The sequence below is a fragment of the Xenopus tropicalis genome, chromosome 5, assembly GCF_000004195.4.
Source record: "Xenopus tropicalis strain Nigerian chromosome 5, UCB_Xtro_10.0, whole genome shotgun sequence".
Lineage (NCBI taxonomy): Eukaryota > Metazoa > Chordata > Amphibia > Anura > Pipidae > Xenopus > Xenopus tropicalis.
In genome coordinates, this window is record NC_030681.2 from 827,603 (window position 1) to 844,271 (window position 16,669).

At 53.2% G+C, this 16,669-nt stretch overlaps 1 protein-coding gene across 3 annotated transcripts in view; it reads right to left on the minus strand.

Moving 5' to 3' along the window:
* The window catches only part of ttbk1 (tau tubulin kinase 1), a 64,398-nt gene that overhangs the window by 18,720 nt on the left and 29,009 nt on the right, over positions 1-16,669 (minus strand). For 2 of the 3 annotated variants that reach the window (XM_031902145.1, XM_031902144.1), the window contains exons 7-9: positions 7,635-7,700; positions 3,404-3,496; positions 2,908-3,033 (exon numbers count right to left, since the gene is read on the minus strand). In XM_031902145.1, coding sequence (XP_031758005.1) covers positions 2,908-3,033; positions 3,404-3,496; positions 7,635-7,700 — 285 coding nt within the window. Of the gene's footprint in view, positions 1-2,907; positions 3,034-3,403; positions 3,497-7,634; positions 7,701-15,636; positions 15,947-16,669 lie in introns of those variants that run through there. The other variant, XM_031902146.1, reaches the window with a different exon arrangement.

The following is a 16,669-nucleotide window of genomic DNA, read 5'->3' on the forward strand; positions in this document are numbered from 1 at the left end:
CATGCCCGTTACTGATTGGGCACGGGAACATGCCCGTTACTGATTGGGCGCGGGAACATGCCCGTTACTGATTGGGCACGGGAACATGCCCGTTACTGATTGGGCACGGGAACATGCCCGTTACTGATTGGGCACGGGAACATGCCCGTTACTGATTGGGCACGGGAACATGCCCGTTACTGATTGGGCACGGGAACATGCCCGTTACTGATTGGCACGGGAACATGCCCGTTACTGATTGGGCACGGGAACATGCCCGTTACTGATTGGGCACAGGAAAATGCCCGTTACTGATTGGGTACGGGAACATGCCCGTTACTGATTGGGCACGGGAACATGCCCGTTACTGATTGGGCACAGGAACATGCCCGTTACTGATTGGGCACGGGAACATGCCCGTTACTGATTGGGCACGGGAACATGCCCGTTACTGATTGGGCACGGGAACATGCCCGTTACTGATTGGGCACGGGAACATGCCCGTTACTGATTGGGCACGGGAACATGCCCGTTACTGATTGGGCACGGGAACATGCCCGTTACTGATTGGGCACGGGAACATGCCCGTTACTGATTGGGCACAGGAAAATGCCCGTTACTGATTGGGTACGGGAACATGCCCGTTACTGATTGGGCACGGGAACATGCCCGTTACTGATTGGGCACGGGAACATGCCCGTTACTGATTGGGCACAGGAAAATGCCCGTTACTGATTGGGTACGGGAACATGCCCGTTACTGATTGGGCACAGGAACATGCCCGTTACTGATTGGGCACGGGAACATGCCCGTTACTGATTGGGCACAGGAACATGCCCGTTACTGATTGGGCACGGGAACATGCCCGTTACTGATTGGGCACAGGAACATGCCCGTTACTGATTGGGCACAGGAACATGCCCGTTACTGACTGGGCACGGGAACATGCCCGTTACTGATTGGGCACAGGAACATGCCCGTTACTGATTGGGCACAGGAACATGCCCGTTACTGACTGGGCACGGGAACATGCCCGTTACTGATTGGGCACGGGAACATGCCCGTTACTGATTGGGTACGGGAACATGCCCGTTACTGATTGGGTACGGGAACATGCCCGTTACTGATTGGGCACGGGAACATGTCCGTTACTGATTGGGCACGGGAACATGTCCGTTACTGATTGGGCACAGGAACATGCCCGTTACTGATTGGGCACAGGAACATGCCCGTTACTGATTGGGCACGGGAACATGCCCGTTACTGATTGGGCACGGGAACATGCCCGTTACTGATTGGGCACAGGAACATGCCCGTTACTGATTGGGCACGGGAACATGCCCGTTACTGATTGGGCACGGGAACATGCCCGTTACTGATTGGGCACGGGAACATGCCCGTTACTGATTGGGCACGGGAACATGCCCGTTACTGATTGGGCACGGGAACATGCCCGTTACTGATTGGGCACGGGAACATGCCCGTTACTGATTGGGCACGGGAACATGCCCGTTACTGATTGGGCACGGGAACATGCCCGTTACTGATTGGGCACAGGAAAATGCCCGTTACTGATTGGGTACGGGAACATGCCCGTTACTGATTGGGCACAGGAACATGCCCGTTACTGATTGGGCACAGGAACATGCCCGTTACTGATTGGGCACGGGAACATGCCCGTTACTGATTGGGCACGGGAACATGCCCGTTACTGATTGGGCACGGGAACATGCCCGTTACTGATTGGGCACAGGAAAATGCCCGTTACTGATTGGGTACGGGAACATGCCCGTTACTGATTGGGCACAGGAACATGCCCGTTACTGATTGGGCACGGGAACATGCCCGTTACTGATTGGGCACAGGAACATGCCCGTTACTGATTGGGCACGGGAACATGCCCGTTACTGATTGGGCACAGGAACATGCCCGTTACTGATTGGGCACAGGAACATGCCCGTTACTGACTGGGCACGGGAACATGCCCGTTACTGATTGGGCACGGGAACATGCCCGTTACTGATTGGGTACGGGAACATGCCCGTTACTGATTGGGTACGGGAACATGCCCGTTACTGATTGGGTACGAGAACATGCCCGTTACTGATTGGGTGCGGGAACATGCCCGTTACTGATTGGGTACGGGAACATGCCCGTTACTGATTGGGCACAGGAACATGCCCGTTACTGATTGGGCACGGGAACATACCCGTTACTGATTGGGCACAGGAACATGCCCGTTACTGATTGGGCACGGGAACATGTCCGTTACTGATTGGGCACGGGAACATGCCCGTTACTGATTGGGTACGGGAACATGCCTGTTACTGATTGGGCACGGGAACATGTCCGTTACTGATTGGGCACAGGAACATGTCCGTTACTGATTGGGCACAGGAACATGCCCGTTACTGATTGGGCACAGGATCATGCCCGTTACTGATTGGGCACAGGAACATGCCCGTTACTGATTGGGCACGGGAACATGCCCGTTACTGATTGGGCACGGGAACATGTCCGTTACTGATTGGGCACAGGAACATGCCCGTTACTGATTGGGCACAGGATCATGTCCGTTACTGATTGGGCACAGGATCATGTCCGTTACTGATTGGGCACAGGAACATGCCCGTTACTGATTGGGCACAGGATCAAGCCCGTTACTGATTGGGCACGGGAACATGTCCATTACTGATTGGGCACGGGAACATGCCTGTTACTGATTGGGCACGGGAACATGCCTGTTACTGATTGGGCACGGGAACATGCCCGTTACTGATTGGGCACGGGAACATGTCCGTTACTGATTGGGCACGGGAACATGCCCGTTACTGATTGGGCACAGGAACATGCCCGTTACTGATTGGGCACGGGAACATGCCTGTTACTGATTGGGCACGGGAACATGCCCGTGGGGGCGTGGGGTACCTGATAGTCCGGTTTGGTGAAGTAGTCCAGAGTGGAAATGTGCTCCAGGAAGAGGTGGAACTCAGACGGCATGTGCTTGAGGAGCATCCGGTGATCGTACTTCTCCTTAATCATGCCAACCTGCTCCTGGGGGGGCAAACACACAATGGGGCAGTTACTTCCACAGCAGGGAGACCCCCCAAACTAAAACACTACTTCTTGTGAGTGAAAATATAACAGGCCCCTGGTGCAGGAATATTATAGGGCCCCTACAGGACTGGCACATATAGCCATGGAAGCTCCAGCCCTGGTAGTTACTGCCCAAACAGGGGCCCCATCTACAGTCTCCCAACCCCCCACCCCTGAAAGCAAATAGAAGATTCCCCCCCGCACTGTAGCACTGTTCCTAGCAGCACTCTCAGTGGATGTCCCTCCCCCTGGCACCTCAGTAACCAGGTCACATGGTACCACATCAGATGCCCTGGGGGGGGTTGGCAGGTAACTGCTTTGATCTTACCTTGTCCTTTATCTTTCTCCAGGGCAGTTGTCCAACAGCAAATTCCACCAGCATGTAGAATAAGGACCAGAGGTCGTCGTGCCGGCCCATCTCCTGCGGGCAGAGAAACGTCTCACAGTAACCATTATGTGCAGATTGGCACCGCCTGGGTACTGACCCTTGCGCAGAGAGAGAGACAGGCGTGCCAACATCTCCTATAGAAACTCTATAGAAATGGTTTTATTGGCACCGCCTGGGCACTGACCCTTGCGCAGAGAGAGAGGAGACAGGCGTGCCAACATCTCCTATAGAAACTCTATAGAAATGGTTTTATTGGCACCGCCTGGGTACTGACCCTTGCGCAGAGAGAGAGAGAGACAGGCGTGCCAACATCTCCTATAGGAACTCTATAGAAATGGTTTTATTGGCACCGCCTAGGCACTGACCCTTGCGCAGAGAGAGAGGAGACAGGCGTGCCAACATCTCCTATAGAAACTCTATAGAAATGGTTTTATTGGCACCGCCTGGGCACTGACCCTTGCGCAGAGAGAGAGAGAGACAGGCGTGCCAACATCTCCTATAGAAACTCTATAGAAATGGTTTTATTGGCACCGCCTGGGCACTGACCCTTGCACAGAGAGAGAGACAGGCGTGCCAACATCTCCTATAGAAACTCTATAGAAATGGTTTTATTGGCACCACCTGGGCACCGACCCTTGCGCAGAGAGAGAGAGAGACAGGCGTGCCAACATCTCCTATAGAAACTCTATAGAAATGGTTTTATTGGCACCGCCTGGGCACTGACCCTTGCACAGAGAGAGAGACAGGCGTGCCAACATCTCCTATAGAAACTCTATAGAAATGGTTTTATTGGCACCGCCTGGGCACTGACCCTTGCGCAGAGAGAGAGGAGACAGGCGTGCCAACATCTCCTATAGAAACTCTATAGAAATGGTTTTATTGGCACCGCCTGGGTACTGACCCTTGCGCAGAGAGAGAGAGAGACAGGCGTGCCAACATCTCCTATAGGAACTCTATAGAAATGGTTTTATTGGCACCGCCTAGGCACTGACCCTTGCGCAGAGAGAGAGGAGACAGGCGTGCCAACATCTCCTATAGAAACTCTATAGAAATGGTTTTATTGGCACCGCCTGGGCACTGACCCTTGCGCAGAGAGAGAGAGAGACAGGCGTGCCAACATCTCCTATAGAAACTCTATAGAAATGGTTTTATTGGCACCGCCTGGGCACTGACCCTTGCACAGAGAGAGAGACAGGCGTGCCAACATCTCCTATAGAAACTCTATAGAAATGGTTTTATTGGCACCACCTGGGCACCGACCCTTGCGCAGAGAGAGAGAGAGACAGGCGTGCCAACATCTCCTATAGAAACTCTATAGAAATGGTTTTATTGGCACCGCCTGGGCACTGACCCTTGCACAGAGAGAGAGACAGGCGTGCCAACATCTCCTATAGAAACTCTATAGAAATGGTTTTATTGGCACCACCTGGGCACCGACCCTTGCGCAGAGAGAGAGACAGGCGTGCCAACATCTCCTATAGAAACTCTATAGAAATGGTTTTATTGGCACCGCCTGGGTACTGACCCTTGCGCAGGGAGAGAGAGACAGGCGTGCCAACATCTCCTATAGAAACTCTATAGAAATGGTTTTATTGGCACCGCCTGGGTACTGACCCTTGCGCAGGGAGAGAGAGACAGGCGTGCCAACATCTCCTATAGAAACTCTATAGAAATGGTTTTATTGGCACCGCCTGGGCACTGACCCTTGCGCAGGGAGAGAGAGACAGGCGTGCCAACATCTCCTATAGAAACTCTATAGAAATGGTTTTATTGGCACCGCCTGGGTACTGACCCTTGCGCAGGGAGAGAGAGACAGGCGTGCCAACATCTCCTATAGAAACTCTATAGAAATGGTTTTATTGGCACCACCTGGGCACTGACCCTTGCGCAGAGAGAGAGAGACAGGCGTGCCAACATCTCCTATAGAAACTCTATAGAAATGGTTTTATTGGCACCGCCTGGGCACTGACCCTTGCGCAGAGAGAGAGACAGGCGTGCCAACATCTCCTATAGAAACTCTATAGAAATGGTTTTATTGGCACCGCCTGGGCACTGACCCTTGCGCAGAGAGAGAGGAGACAGGCGTGCCAACATCTCCTATAGAAACTCTATAGAAATGGTTTTATTGGCACCGCCTGGGCACTGACCCTTGCGCAGAGAGAGAGAGACAGGCGTGCCAACATCTCCTACAGAAACTCTATAGAAATGGTTTTATTGGCACCGCCTGGGTACTGACCCTTGCGCAGAGGGAGAGAGACAGGCGTGCCAACATCTCCTATAGAAACTCTATAGAAATGGTTTTATTGGCACCGCCTGGGCACTGACCCTTGCACAGAGAGAGAGACAGGCGTGCCAACATCTCCTACAGAAACGCTATAGAAATGGTTTTATTGGCACCGCCTGGGCACTGACCCTTGCACAGAGAGAGAGACAGGCGTGCCAACATCTCCTATAGAAACTCTATAGAAATGGTTTTATTGGCACCGCCTGGGCACTGACCCTTGCGCAGAGAAAGAGACAGGCGTGCCAACATCTCCTATAGAAACTCTATAGAAATGGTTTTATTGGCACCACCTGGGCACCGACCCTTGCGCAGAGAAAGAGACAGGCGTGCCAACATCTCCTATAGAAACTCTATAGAAATGGTTTTATTGGCACCACCTGGGCACTGACCCTTGCGCACAGAGAGAGAGACAGGCGTGCCAACATCTCCTATAGAAACTCTATATAAATGGTTTTATTGGCACCACCTGGGCACCGACCCTTGCGCAGAGAAAGAGACAGGCGTGCCAACATCTCCTATAGAAACTCTATAGAAATGGTTTTATTGGCACAACCTGGGCACTGACCCTTGCGCAGAGAGAGAGGAGACAGGCGTGCCAACATCTCCTATAGAAACTCTATAGAAATGGTTTTATTGGCACCGCCTGGGCACTGACCCTTGCGCAGAGAGAGAGGAGACAGGCGTGCCAACATCTCCTATAGAAACTCTATAGAAATGGTTTTATTGGCACCACCTGGGCACCGACCCTTGCGCAGGGAGAGAGAGACAGGCGTGCCAACATCTCCTATAGAAACTCTATAGAAATAGTTTTATTGGCACCACCTGGGCACTGATTTTGGAATTCAGGGGATACAGAGCCCACCTGGCACTAGAGGGGATACAGAGCCCACCTGGCACTCGGGGGATACAGAGCCCACCTGGCACTCGGGGGATACAGAGCCCACCTGGCACTCGGGGGATACAGAGCCCACCTGGCACTCGGGGGATACAGAGCCCACCTGGCACTCGGGGGATACAGAGCCCACCTGGCACTCGGGGGATACAGAGCCCACCTGGCACTCGGGGATACAGAGCCCCCCTGGCACTCGGGGGATACAGAGCCCACCTGGCACTCGGGGGATACAGAGCCCACCTGGCACTCGGGGGATACAGAGCCCACCTGGCACTCGGGGGATACAGAGCCCACCTGGCACTCGGGGGATACAGAGCCCCCCTGGCACTCGGGGGATACAGAGCCCACCTGGCACTCGGGGGATACAGAGCCCACCTGGCACTCGGGTGATACAGAGCCCACCTGGCACTCGGGGATACAGAGCCCACCTGGCACTCGGGGGATACAGAGCCCACCTGGCACTCGGGGGATACAGAGCCCACCTGGCACTCGGGGGATAGAGAGCCCACCTGGCACTAGAGGGGATACAGAGCCCACCTGGCACTCGGGGGATACAGAGCCCACCTGGCACTCGGGGGATACAGAGCCCACCTGGCACTCGGGGGGATACAGAGCCCACCTGGCACTCGGGGGATACAGAGCCCACCTGGCACTCGGGGATACAGAGCCCACCTGGCACTCGGGGGGATACAGAGCCCACCTGGCACTCGGGGGATACAGAGCCCACCTGGCACTCGGGGGGATACAGAGCCCACCTGGCACTCGGGGGGATACAGAGCCCACCTGGCACTCGGGGGATACAGAGCCCACCTGGCACAGACTGGCACCAGTGCAGATCACTGACAATAGGGAGATATACCTTCTCTCTGCAGATAGTGGTACTGCTGGGATTTGTCTGCAAGGGGTCTGGGGGTTAAGGGTATAAGGAAAGGGATGGGGGGCTGCGCTAGGGGGTAGGAACCAGGGAACAAGAACCATTTTATTTCTATACTCACTCTGTTCTTATGCGCATTCACTGACGCGTATCTCACAGTCCCACGGAATCCGGCAACATTGCGAGGCTGTTGGCAGGAAATTAATGTTACAAATGTACCAAACACTGGGCAGAACCTCGCACTTTCCTCCCCTGTACTGCCCCATTTCCTCTCACAATGTAGCAACTTCCTGTGTACTGCCCCATTTCCTCTCACTATGCAGCAACTTCCTGTGTACTGCCCCATTTCCTCTCACAATGCAGCAACTTCCTGTGTACTGCCCCATTTCCTCTCACAATGCAGCAACTTCCTGTGTACTGCCCCATTTCCTCTCACTATGCAGCAACTTCCTGTGTACTGCCCCATTTCCTCTCACAATGCAGAAACTTCCTGTGTACTGCCCCATTTCCTCTCACAATGCAGCAACTTCCTGTGTACTGCCCCATTTCCTCTCACAATGCAGCAACTTCTTGTGTACTGCCCCATTTCCCCTCACTATGCAGCAACTTCCTGTTGTACTGCCCCATTTCCTCTCACAATTGCAGCAACTTCCTGTGTACTGCCCCATTTACTCTCACTATGCAGCAACTTCCTGTGTACTGCCCCATTTACTCTCACTATGCAGCAACTTCCTGTGTACTGCCCCATTTCCCCTCACTATGCAGCAACTTCCTGTGTACTGCCCCATTTCCCCTCACTATGCAGCAACTTCCTGTGTACTGCCCCATTTACTCTCACAATGCAGCAACTTCCTGTGTACTGCCCCATTTCCTCTCACAATGCAGCAACTTCCTGTGTACTGCCCCATTTCCCCTCACTATGCAGCAACTTCCTGTGTACTGCCCCATTTCCTCTCACAATGCAGCAACTTCCTGTGTACTGCCCCATTTACTCTCACTATGCAGCAACTTCCTGTGTACTGCCCCATTTACTCTCACTATGCAGCAACTTCCTGTGTACTGCCCCATTTCCCCTCACTATGCAGCAACTTCCTGTGTACTACCCCATTTCCTCTCACAATGCAGCAACTTCCTGTGTACTGCCCCATTTACTCTCACTATGCAGCAACTTCCTGTGTACTGCCCCATTTCCTCTCACTATGCAGCAACTTCCTGTGTACTGCCCCATTTCTCCTCACTATGCAGCAACTTCCTGTGTACTGCCCCATTTCCTCTCATTATGCAGCAACTTCCTGTGTACTGCCCCATTTCCCCTCACTATGCAGCAACTTCCTGTGTACTGCCCCATTTCCCCCTCACTATGCAGCAACTTCCTGTGCACTGCCCCATTTCCCCTCACTATGCAGCAACTTCCTGTGTACTGCCCCATTTCCTCTAACTATGCAGCAACTTCCTGTGTACTGCCCCATTTCCCCCTCACTATGCAGCAACTTCCTGTGTACTGCCCCATTTCCCCCTCACTATGCAGCAACTTCCTGTGTACTGCCCCATTTCCCCTCACTATGCAGCAACTTCCTGTGTACTGCCCCATGTCCTCTCACAATACAGCAACTTCCTGTGTACTGCCCCATTTCTCCTCACTATGCAGCAACTTCCTGTGTACTGCCCCATTTCCCCTCACTATGCAGCAACTTCCTGCATACTGCCCCATTTCCCCTCACTATGCAGCAACTTCCTGCATACTGCCCCATTTCTCCTCACTATGCAGCAACTTCCTGTGTACTGCCCCATTTCCCCTCACTATGCAGCAACTTCCTGCATACTGCCCCATTTCCCCTCACTATGCAGCAACTTCCTGCATACTGCCCCATTTCTCCTCACTATGCAGCAACTTCCTGCATACTGCCCCATTTCCCCTCACTATGCAGCAACTTCCTGCATACTGCCCCATTTCCCCTCACTATGCAGCAACTTCCTGTGTACTGCCCCATGTCCTCTCACAATACAGCAACTTCCTGTGTACTGCCCCATTTCTCCTCACTATGCAGCAACTTCCTGTGTACTGCCCCATTTCCCCTCACTATGCAGCAACTTCCTGCATACTGCCCCATTTCCCTCACTATGCAGCAACTTCCTGTGTACTGCCCCATTTCCCCTCACTATGCAGCAACTTCCTGTGTACTGCCCCATTTCCCCTCACTATGCAGCAACTTCCTGTGTACTGCCCCATTTCCCCTCACTATGCAGCAACTTCCTGTGTACTGCCCCATTTCCCCTCACTATGCAGCAACTTCCTGTGTACTGCCCCATTTCCCCTCACTATACAGCAACTTCCTGTGTACTGCCCCATTTCCCCTCACTATGCAGCAACTTCCTGTGTACTGCCCCATTTCTCCTCACTATACAGCAACTTCCTGTGTACTGCCCCATTTCCCCTCACTAAGCAGCAACTTCCTGTGTACTGCCCCATTTCCCCTCACTATACAGCAACTTCCTGTGTACTGCCCCATTTCTCCCCACTATACAGAAACTTCCTGTGTACTGCCCCATTTCCCCTCACTATGCAGCAACTTCCTGTTGTACTGTCCCATTTCCCCTCACTATGCAGCAACTTCCTGTGTACTGCCCCATTTCCCCTCACTATGCAGCAACTTCCTGTGTACTGCCCCATTTCCCCTCACTATGCAGCAACTTCCTGTGTACTGCCCCATTTCCCCTCACTATGCAGCAACTTCCTGTGTACTGCCCCATTTCCCCTCACTATGCAGCAACTTCCTGTGTACTGCCCCATTTCTCCTCACTATGCAGCAACTTCCTGTGTACTGCCCCCATTTCCCCTCACTATGCAGCAACTTCCTGTGTACTGTCCCATTTCCCCTCAATATGCAGCAACTTCCTGTGTACTGCCCCATTTCCCCTCACTATACAGAAACTTCCTGTGTACTGCCCCATTTCCCCTCACTATGCAGCAACTTCCTGTGTACTGCCCCATTTCCCCCTCACTATACAGAAACTTCCTGTATACTGCCCCATTTCCCCTCACTATGCAGCAACTTCCTGTGTACTGCCCCATTTCCCCTCACTATGCAGCAACTTCCTGTGTTACTGCCCCATTTCCCCTCACTATGCAGCAACTTCCTGTGTACTGCCCCATTTCTCCTCACTATGCAGCAACTTCCTGTGTACTGCCCCATTTCCCCTCACTATGCAGCAACTTCCTGTGTACTGTCCCATTTCCCCTCACTATGCAGCAACTTCCTGTGTACTGCCCCATTTCCCTCCTCACTATACAGCAACTTCCTGTGTACTGCCCCATTTCCCCTCACTATGCAGCAACTTCCTGTGTACTGCCCCATTTCCCCTCACTATGCAGCAACTTCCTGTGTACTGCCCCATTTCTCCTCACTATGCAGCAACTTCCTGTGTTTACTGCCCCATTTCCCCTCACTATGCAGCAACTTCCTGTGTACTGCCCCATTTCCCCCTCACTATGCAGCAACTTCCTGTGTACTGCCCCATTTCCCCTCACTATGCAGCAACTTCCTGTGTACTGCCCCATTTCCCCTCACTATGCAGCAACTTCCTGTGTACTGCCCCATTATCCCCTCACTATGCAGCAACTTCCTGTGTACTGCCCCATTTCCCCCTCACTATACAGAAACTTCCTGTGTACTGCCCCATTTCCCCCTCACTATGCAGCAACTTCCTGTGTACTGCCCCATTTCCCCCTCACTATACAGCAACTTCCTGTGTACTGCCCCATTTCCCCTCACTATGCAGCAACTTCCTGTGTACTGCCCCATTTCCTCTCACTATGCAGCAACTTCCTGTGTACTGCCCCATTTCCCCTCACTATGCAGCAACTTCCTGTGTACTGCCCCATTTCCCCTCACTATGCAGCAAGTTCCTGTGTACTGCCCCATTTCTTCCTCACTATGCAGCAACTTCCTGTGTACTGCCCCATTTCCCCCTCACTATACAGAAACTTCCTGTGTACTGCCCCATTTCCCCCTCACTATGCAGCAACTTCCTGTGTACTGCCCCCATTTCCCCCTCACTATACAGCAACTTCCTGTGTACTGCCCCATTTCCCCTCACTATGCAGAAACTTCCTGTGTACTGCCCCATTTCCCCTCACTATGCAGCAAACTTCCTGTGTACTGCCCCATTGCCCCTCACTATACAGCAACTTCCTGTGTACTGCCCCATTTCCCCCTCACTATACAGAAACTTCCTGTGTACTGCCCCATTTCCCCTCACTATGCAGCAACTTCCTGTGTACTGCCCCATTTCCCCCTCACTATACAGCAACTTCCTGTGTACTGCCCCATTTCCCCTCACTATGCAGCAACTTCCTGTGTACTGCCCCATTTCCCCCTCACTATACAGAAACTTCCTGTGTACTGCCCCATTTCCCCCTCACTATGCAGCAACTTCCTGTGTACTGGCCCCATTTCCCCTCACTATGCAGCAACTTCCTGTGTACTGCCCCATTTCCCCCTCACTATACAGAAACTTCCTGTGTACTGCCCCATTTCCCCTCACTATGCAGCAACTTCCTGTGTACTGCCCCATTTCCTCTCACTATGCAGCAACTTCCTGTGTACTGCCCCATTTCCGCCTCACTATGCAGCAACTTCCTGTGTACTGCCCCATTTCCCCTCACTATACAGAAACTTCCTGTGTACTGCCCCATTTCCCCTCACTATGCAGCAACTTCCTGTGTACTGCCCCATTTCCCCTCACTATACAGCAACTTCCTGTGTACTGCCCCATTTCCCCTCACTATGCAGCAACTTCCTGTGTACTGCCCCATTTCCCCTCACTATACAGCAACTTCCTGTGTACTGCCCCATTTCCCCTCACTATGCAGCAACTTCCTGTTGTACTGCCCCATTTCTCCTCACTATGCAGCAACTTCCTGTGTACTGCCCCCATTTCCCCCTCACTATACAGAAACTTCCTGTGTACTGCCCCATTTCCCCTCACTATGCAGCAACTTTCTGTGTACTGCCCCATTTTCCCCCTCACTATACAGAAACTTCCTGTGTACTGCCCCATTTCCCCTCACTATGCAGCAACTTCCTGTGTACTGCCCCATTTCCTCTCACTATGCAGCTACTTCCTGTGTACTGCCCCATTTCCCCTCACTATGCAGCAACTTCCTGTGTACTGCCCCATTTCCCCTCACTATGCAGCAACTTCTTGTGTACTGCCCCATTGCCCCTCACTATACAGTAACTTCCTGTGTACTGCCCCATTTCCCCTCACTATGCAGCAACTCCTGGTGTACTGCCCCATTTCCCCTCACTATGCAGCAACTTCCTGTGTACTGCCCCATTTCCCCTCACTATACAGAAACTTCCTGTGTACTGCCCCATTTCCCCTCACTATGCAGCAACTTCCTGTGTACTGCCCCATTTCCCCCTCACTATACAGAAACTTCCTGTGTACTGCCCCATTTCCCCCTCACTATACAGTAACTTCCTGTGTACTGCCCCATTTCCCCTCACTATGCAGCAACTTCCTGTGTACTGCCCCATTTCCCCTCACTATGCAGCAACTCCTGTGTACTGCCCCATTCCCCCTCACTATGCAGCAACTTTCCTGTGTACTGCCCCATTTCCTCTCACTATGCAGCAACTTCCTGTGTACTGCCCCATTTCCCCTCACTATGCAGCAACTTCCTGTGTACTGCCCCATTTCCCCTCACTATGCAGCAACTTCCTGTGTACTGCCCCATTTCCTCTCACTATGCAGCAACTTCCTGTGTACTGCCCCATTTCCCCTCACTATGCAGCAACTTCCTGTGTACTGCCCCATTTCCTCTCACTATGCAGCAACTTCCTGTGTACTGCCCCATTTCCTCTCACTATGCAGCAACTTCCTGTGTACTGCCCCATTTCCCCTCACTATGCAGCAACTTCCTGTGTACTGCCCCATTTCCCCTCACTATACAGCAACTTCCTGTGTACTGCCCCATTTCCCCTCACTATACAGCAACTTCCTGTGTACTGCCCCATTTCCCCTCACTATGCAGCAACTTCCTGTGTACTGCCCCATTTCCCCTCACTATGCAGCAACTTCCTGTGTACTGCCCCATTCCCCCTCACTATGCAGCAACTTCCTGTGTACTGCCCCATTTCCTCTCACTATGCAGCAACTTCCTGTGTACTGCCCCATTTCCCCTCACTATGCAGCAACTTCCTGTGTACTGCCCCATTTCCCCTCACTATGCAGCAACTTCCTGTGTACTGCCCCATTTCCCCTCACTATACAGCAACTTCCTGTGTACTGCCCCATTTCCTCTACCTTCATGCTAACTAAATCTGTACTATTCCAAGAAAGGGGGCAATAAAGTGCAGTCCCCCAGTCTCACCCGCATCCCACCCAACCCACCCATCTCTAATCGCTCTCATTCCCTATTGGATCACTACCAAGAGAGAACCAGACGTTAGTGATCCAGTAGGGAATGAGAGGAGAACCAGACGGTAGTGATCCAATAGGGAATGAGAGGAGAGAGAACCAGACGGTAGTGGGAAACCAGGATGAGTTGGATCTGTTGGTCCTGGATGAGGATGAGTTGAATCCGCTACTCATTGTCCCCCTCCCCAGGAGCGTTCTGTTACTGTTAGCCACCCCCCCCACACTGACTCCCAGCGCTCTGTTACCCCCACACTGACTCCCAGCGCTCTGTTACCCCCACACTGACTCCCAGCGCTCTGTTACCCCCACACTGACTCCCAGCGCTCTGTTACCCCCACACTGACTCCCCGCGCTCTGTTACCCCCACACTGACTCCCAGCGCTCTGTTACCCCCACACTGACTCCCAGCGCTCTGTTACCCCCACACTGATTCCCAGTGCTCTGTTACCCCCACACTGACTCCCAGCGCTCTGTTACTGTTAGCCCCCGCCACGGTGACTCCCAGCGCTCTGTTACCCCCACGCTGACTCCCAGCGCTCTGGTACCCCCACGCTGACTCCCAGCGCTCTGGTACCCCCACGCTGACTCCCAGCGCTCTGGTACCCCCACGCTGACTCCCAGCGCTCTGTTACCCCCACGGTGACTCCCAGCACTCTGTTACCCCCACGGTGACTCCCAGCACTCTGTTACCCCCACGGTGACTCCCAGCACTCTGTTACCCCCACGGTGACTCCCAGCGCTCTGTTACCCCCACGGTGACTCCCAGCACTCTGTTACCCCCACGCTGACTCCCAGCGCTCTGGTACCCCACGCTGACTCCCAGCACTCTGTTACCCCCCACGGTGACTCCCAGCACTCTGTTACCCCCACGGTGACTCCCAGCGCTCTGTTACCCCCACGGTGACTCCCAGCACTCTGTTACCCCCACGCTGACTCCCAGCGCTCTGGTACCCCCACGCTGACTCCCAGCGCTCTGTTACCCCCACGCTGACTCCCAGCGCTCTGTTACCCCCACGCTGACTCCCAGCGCTCTGTTACCCCCACGCTGACTCCCAGCGCTCTGGTACCCCCACGCTGACTCCCAGCGCTCTGTTACCCCCACGCTGACTCCCTACCCCTGTACAGACACCCCCGTACCCCTGTACAGACACCCCTGTACAGACACTCCCGTACAGACACCCCCGTACCCCCATACAGACACCCCTGTACAGACACCCCCGTGCCCCCATACAGACACCCCTGTACAGACACCCCCGTGCCCCCATACAGACACCCCTATACAGACACCCCCGTGCCCCCATACAGACACCCGTGTACCCCTGTACAGACACCCCCGTGCCCCCCTACAGACACCCCCGTGCCCCCATACAGACACCCCCGTGCCCCCATACAGACACCCCCGTGCCCCCCTACAGACACCCCTGTACAGAGACCCCCGTGCCCCCCTACAGACACCCCCGTACCCCCTTACAGACACCCCCGTGCCCCCCTACAGACACCCCAGTGCCCCCATACAGACACCCCCGTACAGAGACCCCCGTACCCCCTACAGACACCCCTGTACCCCCCTACAGACACCCCAGTGCCCCCGTACAGACACCCCAGTACAGAGACCCCCGTACCCCCTAGAGACACCCCCGCTGCTAATATGGAGAGAAAATAAAAAGCAAAGGAAAGGGATGGGGATGGAGACTCACAGCGCATGTCCCGCCGGCAAAAATAAACAGCGCAGCAAAACTGAAAAACAGAAGCAAAACATGGTGGGAAAATAAAACTCATTCATGTGAATGCGAAATAAACAATAACGGAAATTCCACTCAGCTGCCCCGCCCACCAACTTCCCATAATGCACTCCACTTATACACCAATGGCCCCAAACCCAAATGATTCAGCATTAAGTGCCCCTGACTCCCAACACTGCAGTAGGGTTATATGGATCAGTAGGAGGAGTTATAGGGAGGGTTATATGGATCAGTAGGAGGAGTTATAGGGAGGGTTAAATGGATCAGTAGGAGGAGTTATAGGGAGGGTTAAATGGATCAGTAGGAGGAGTTATAGGGAGGGTTATATGGATCAGTAGGAGGAGTTATAGGGAGGGTTATATGGATCAGTAGGAGGAGTTATAGGGAGGGTTAAATGGATCAGTAGGAGGAGTTACAGGGAGGGTTAAATGGATCAGTAGGAGGAGTTATAGGGAGGGTTATATGGATCAGTAGGAGGAGTTATAGGGAGGGTTATATGGATCAGTAGGAGGAGTTATAGGGAGGGTTAAATGGATCAGTAGGAGGAGTTATAGGGAGGGTTATATGGATCAGTAGGAGGAGTTATAGGGAGGGTTATATGGATCAGTAGGAGGAGTTATAGGGAGGGGTATATGGATCAATAGGAGGAGTTATAGGGAGGGTTATATGGATCAGTAGGAGGAGTTATAGGGAGGGTTAAATGGATCAGTAGGAGGAGTTATAGGGAGGGTTAAATGGATCAGTAGGAGGAGTTATAGGGAGGGTTATATGGATCAGTAGGAGGAGTTATAGGGAGGGTTATATGGATCAGTAGGAGGAGTTATAGGGAGGGGTATATGGATCAATAGGAGGAGTTATAGGGAGGGTTATATGGATCAGTAGCAGGAGTTATAGGGAGGGGTATATGGATCAATAGGAGGAGTTATAGGGAGGGTTATATGGATCAGTAGGAGGAGTTATAGGGAGGGGTATATGGATCATTAGGAGG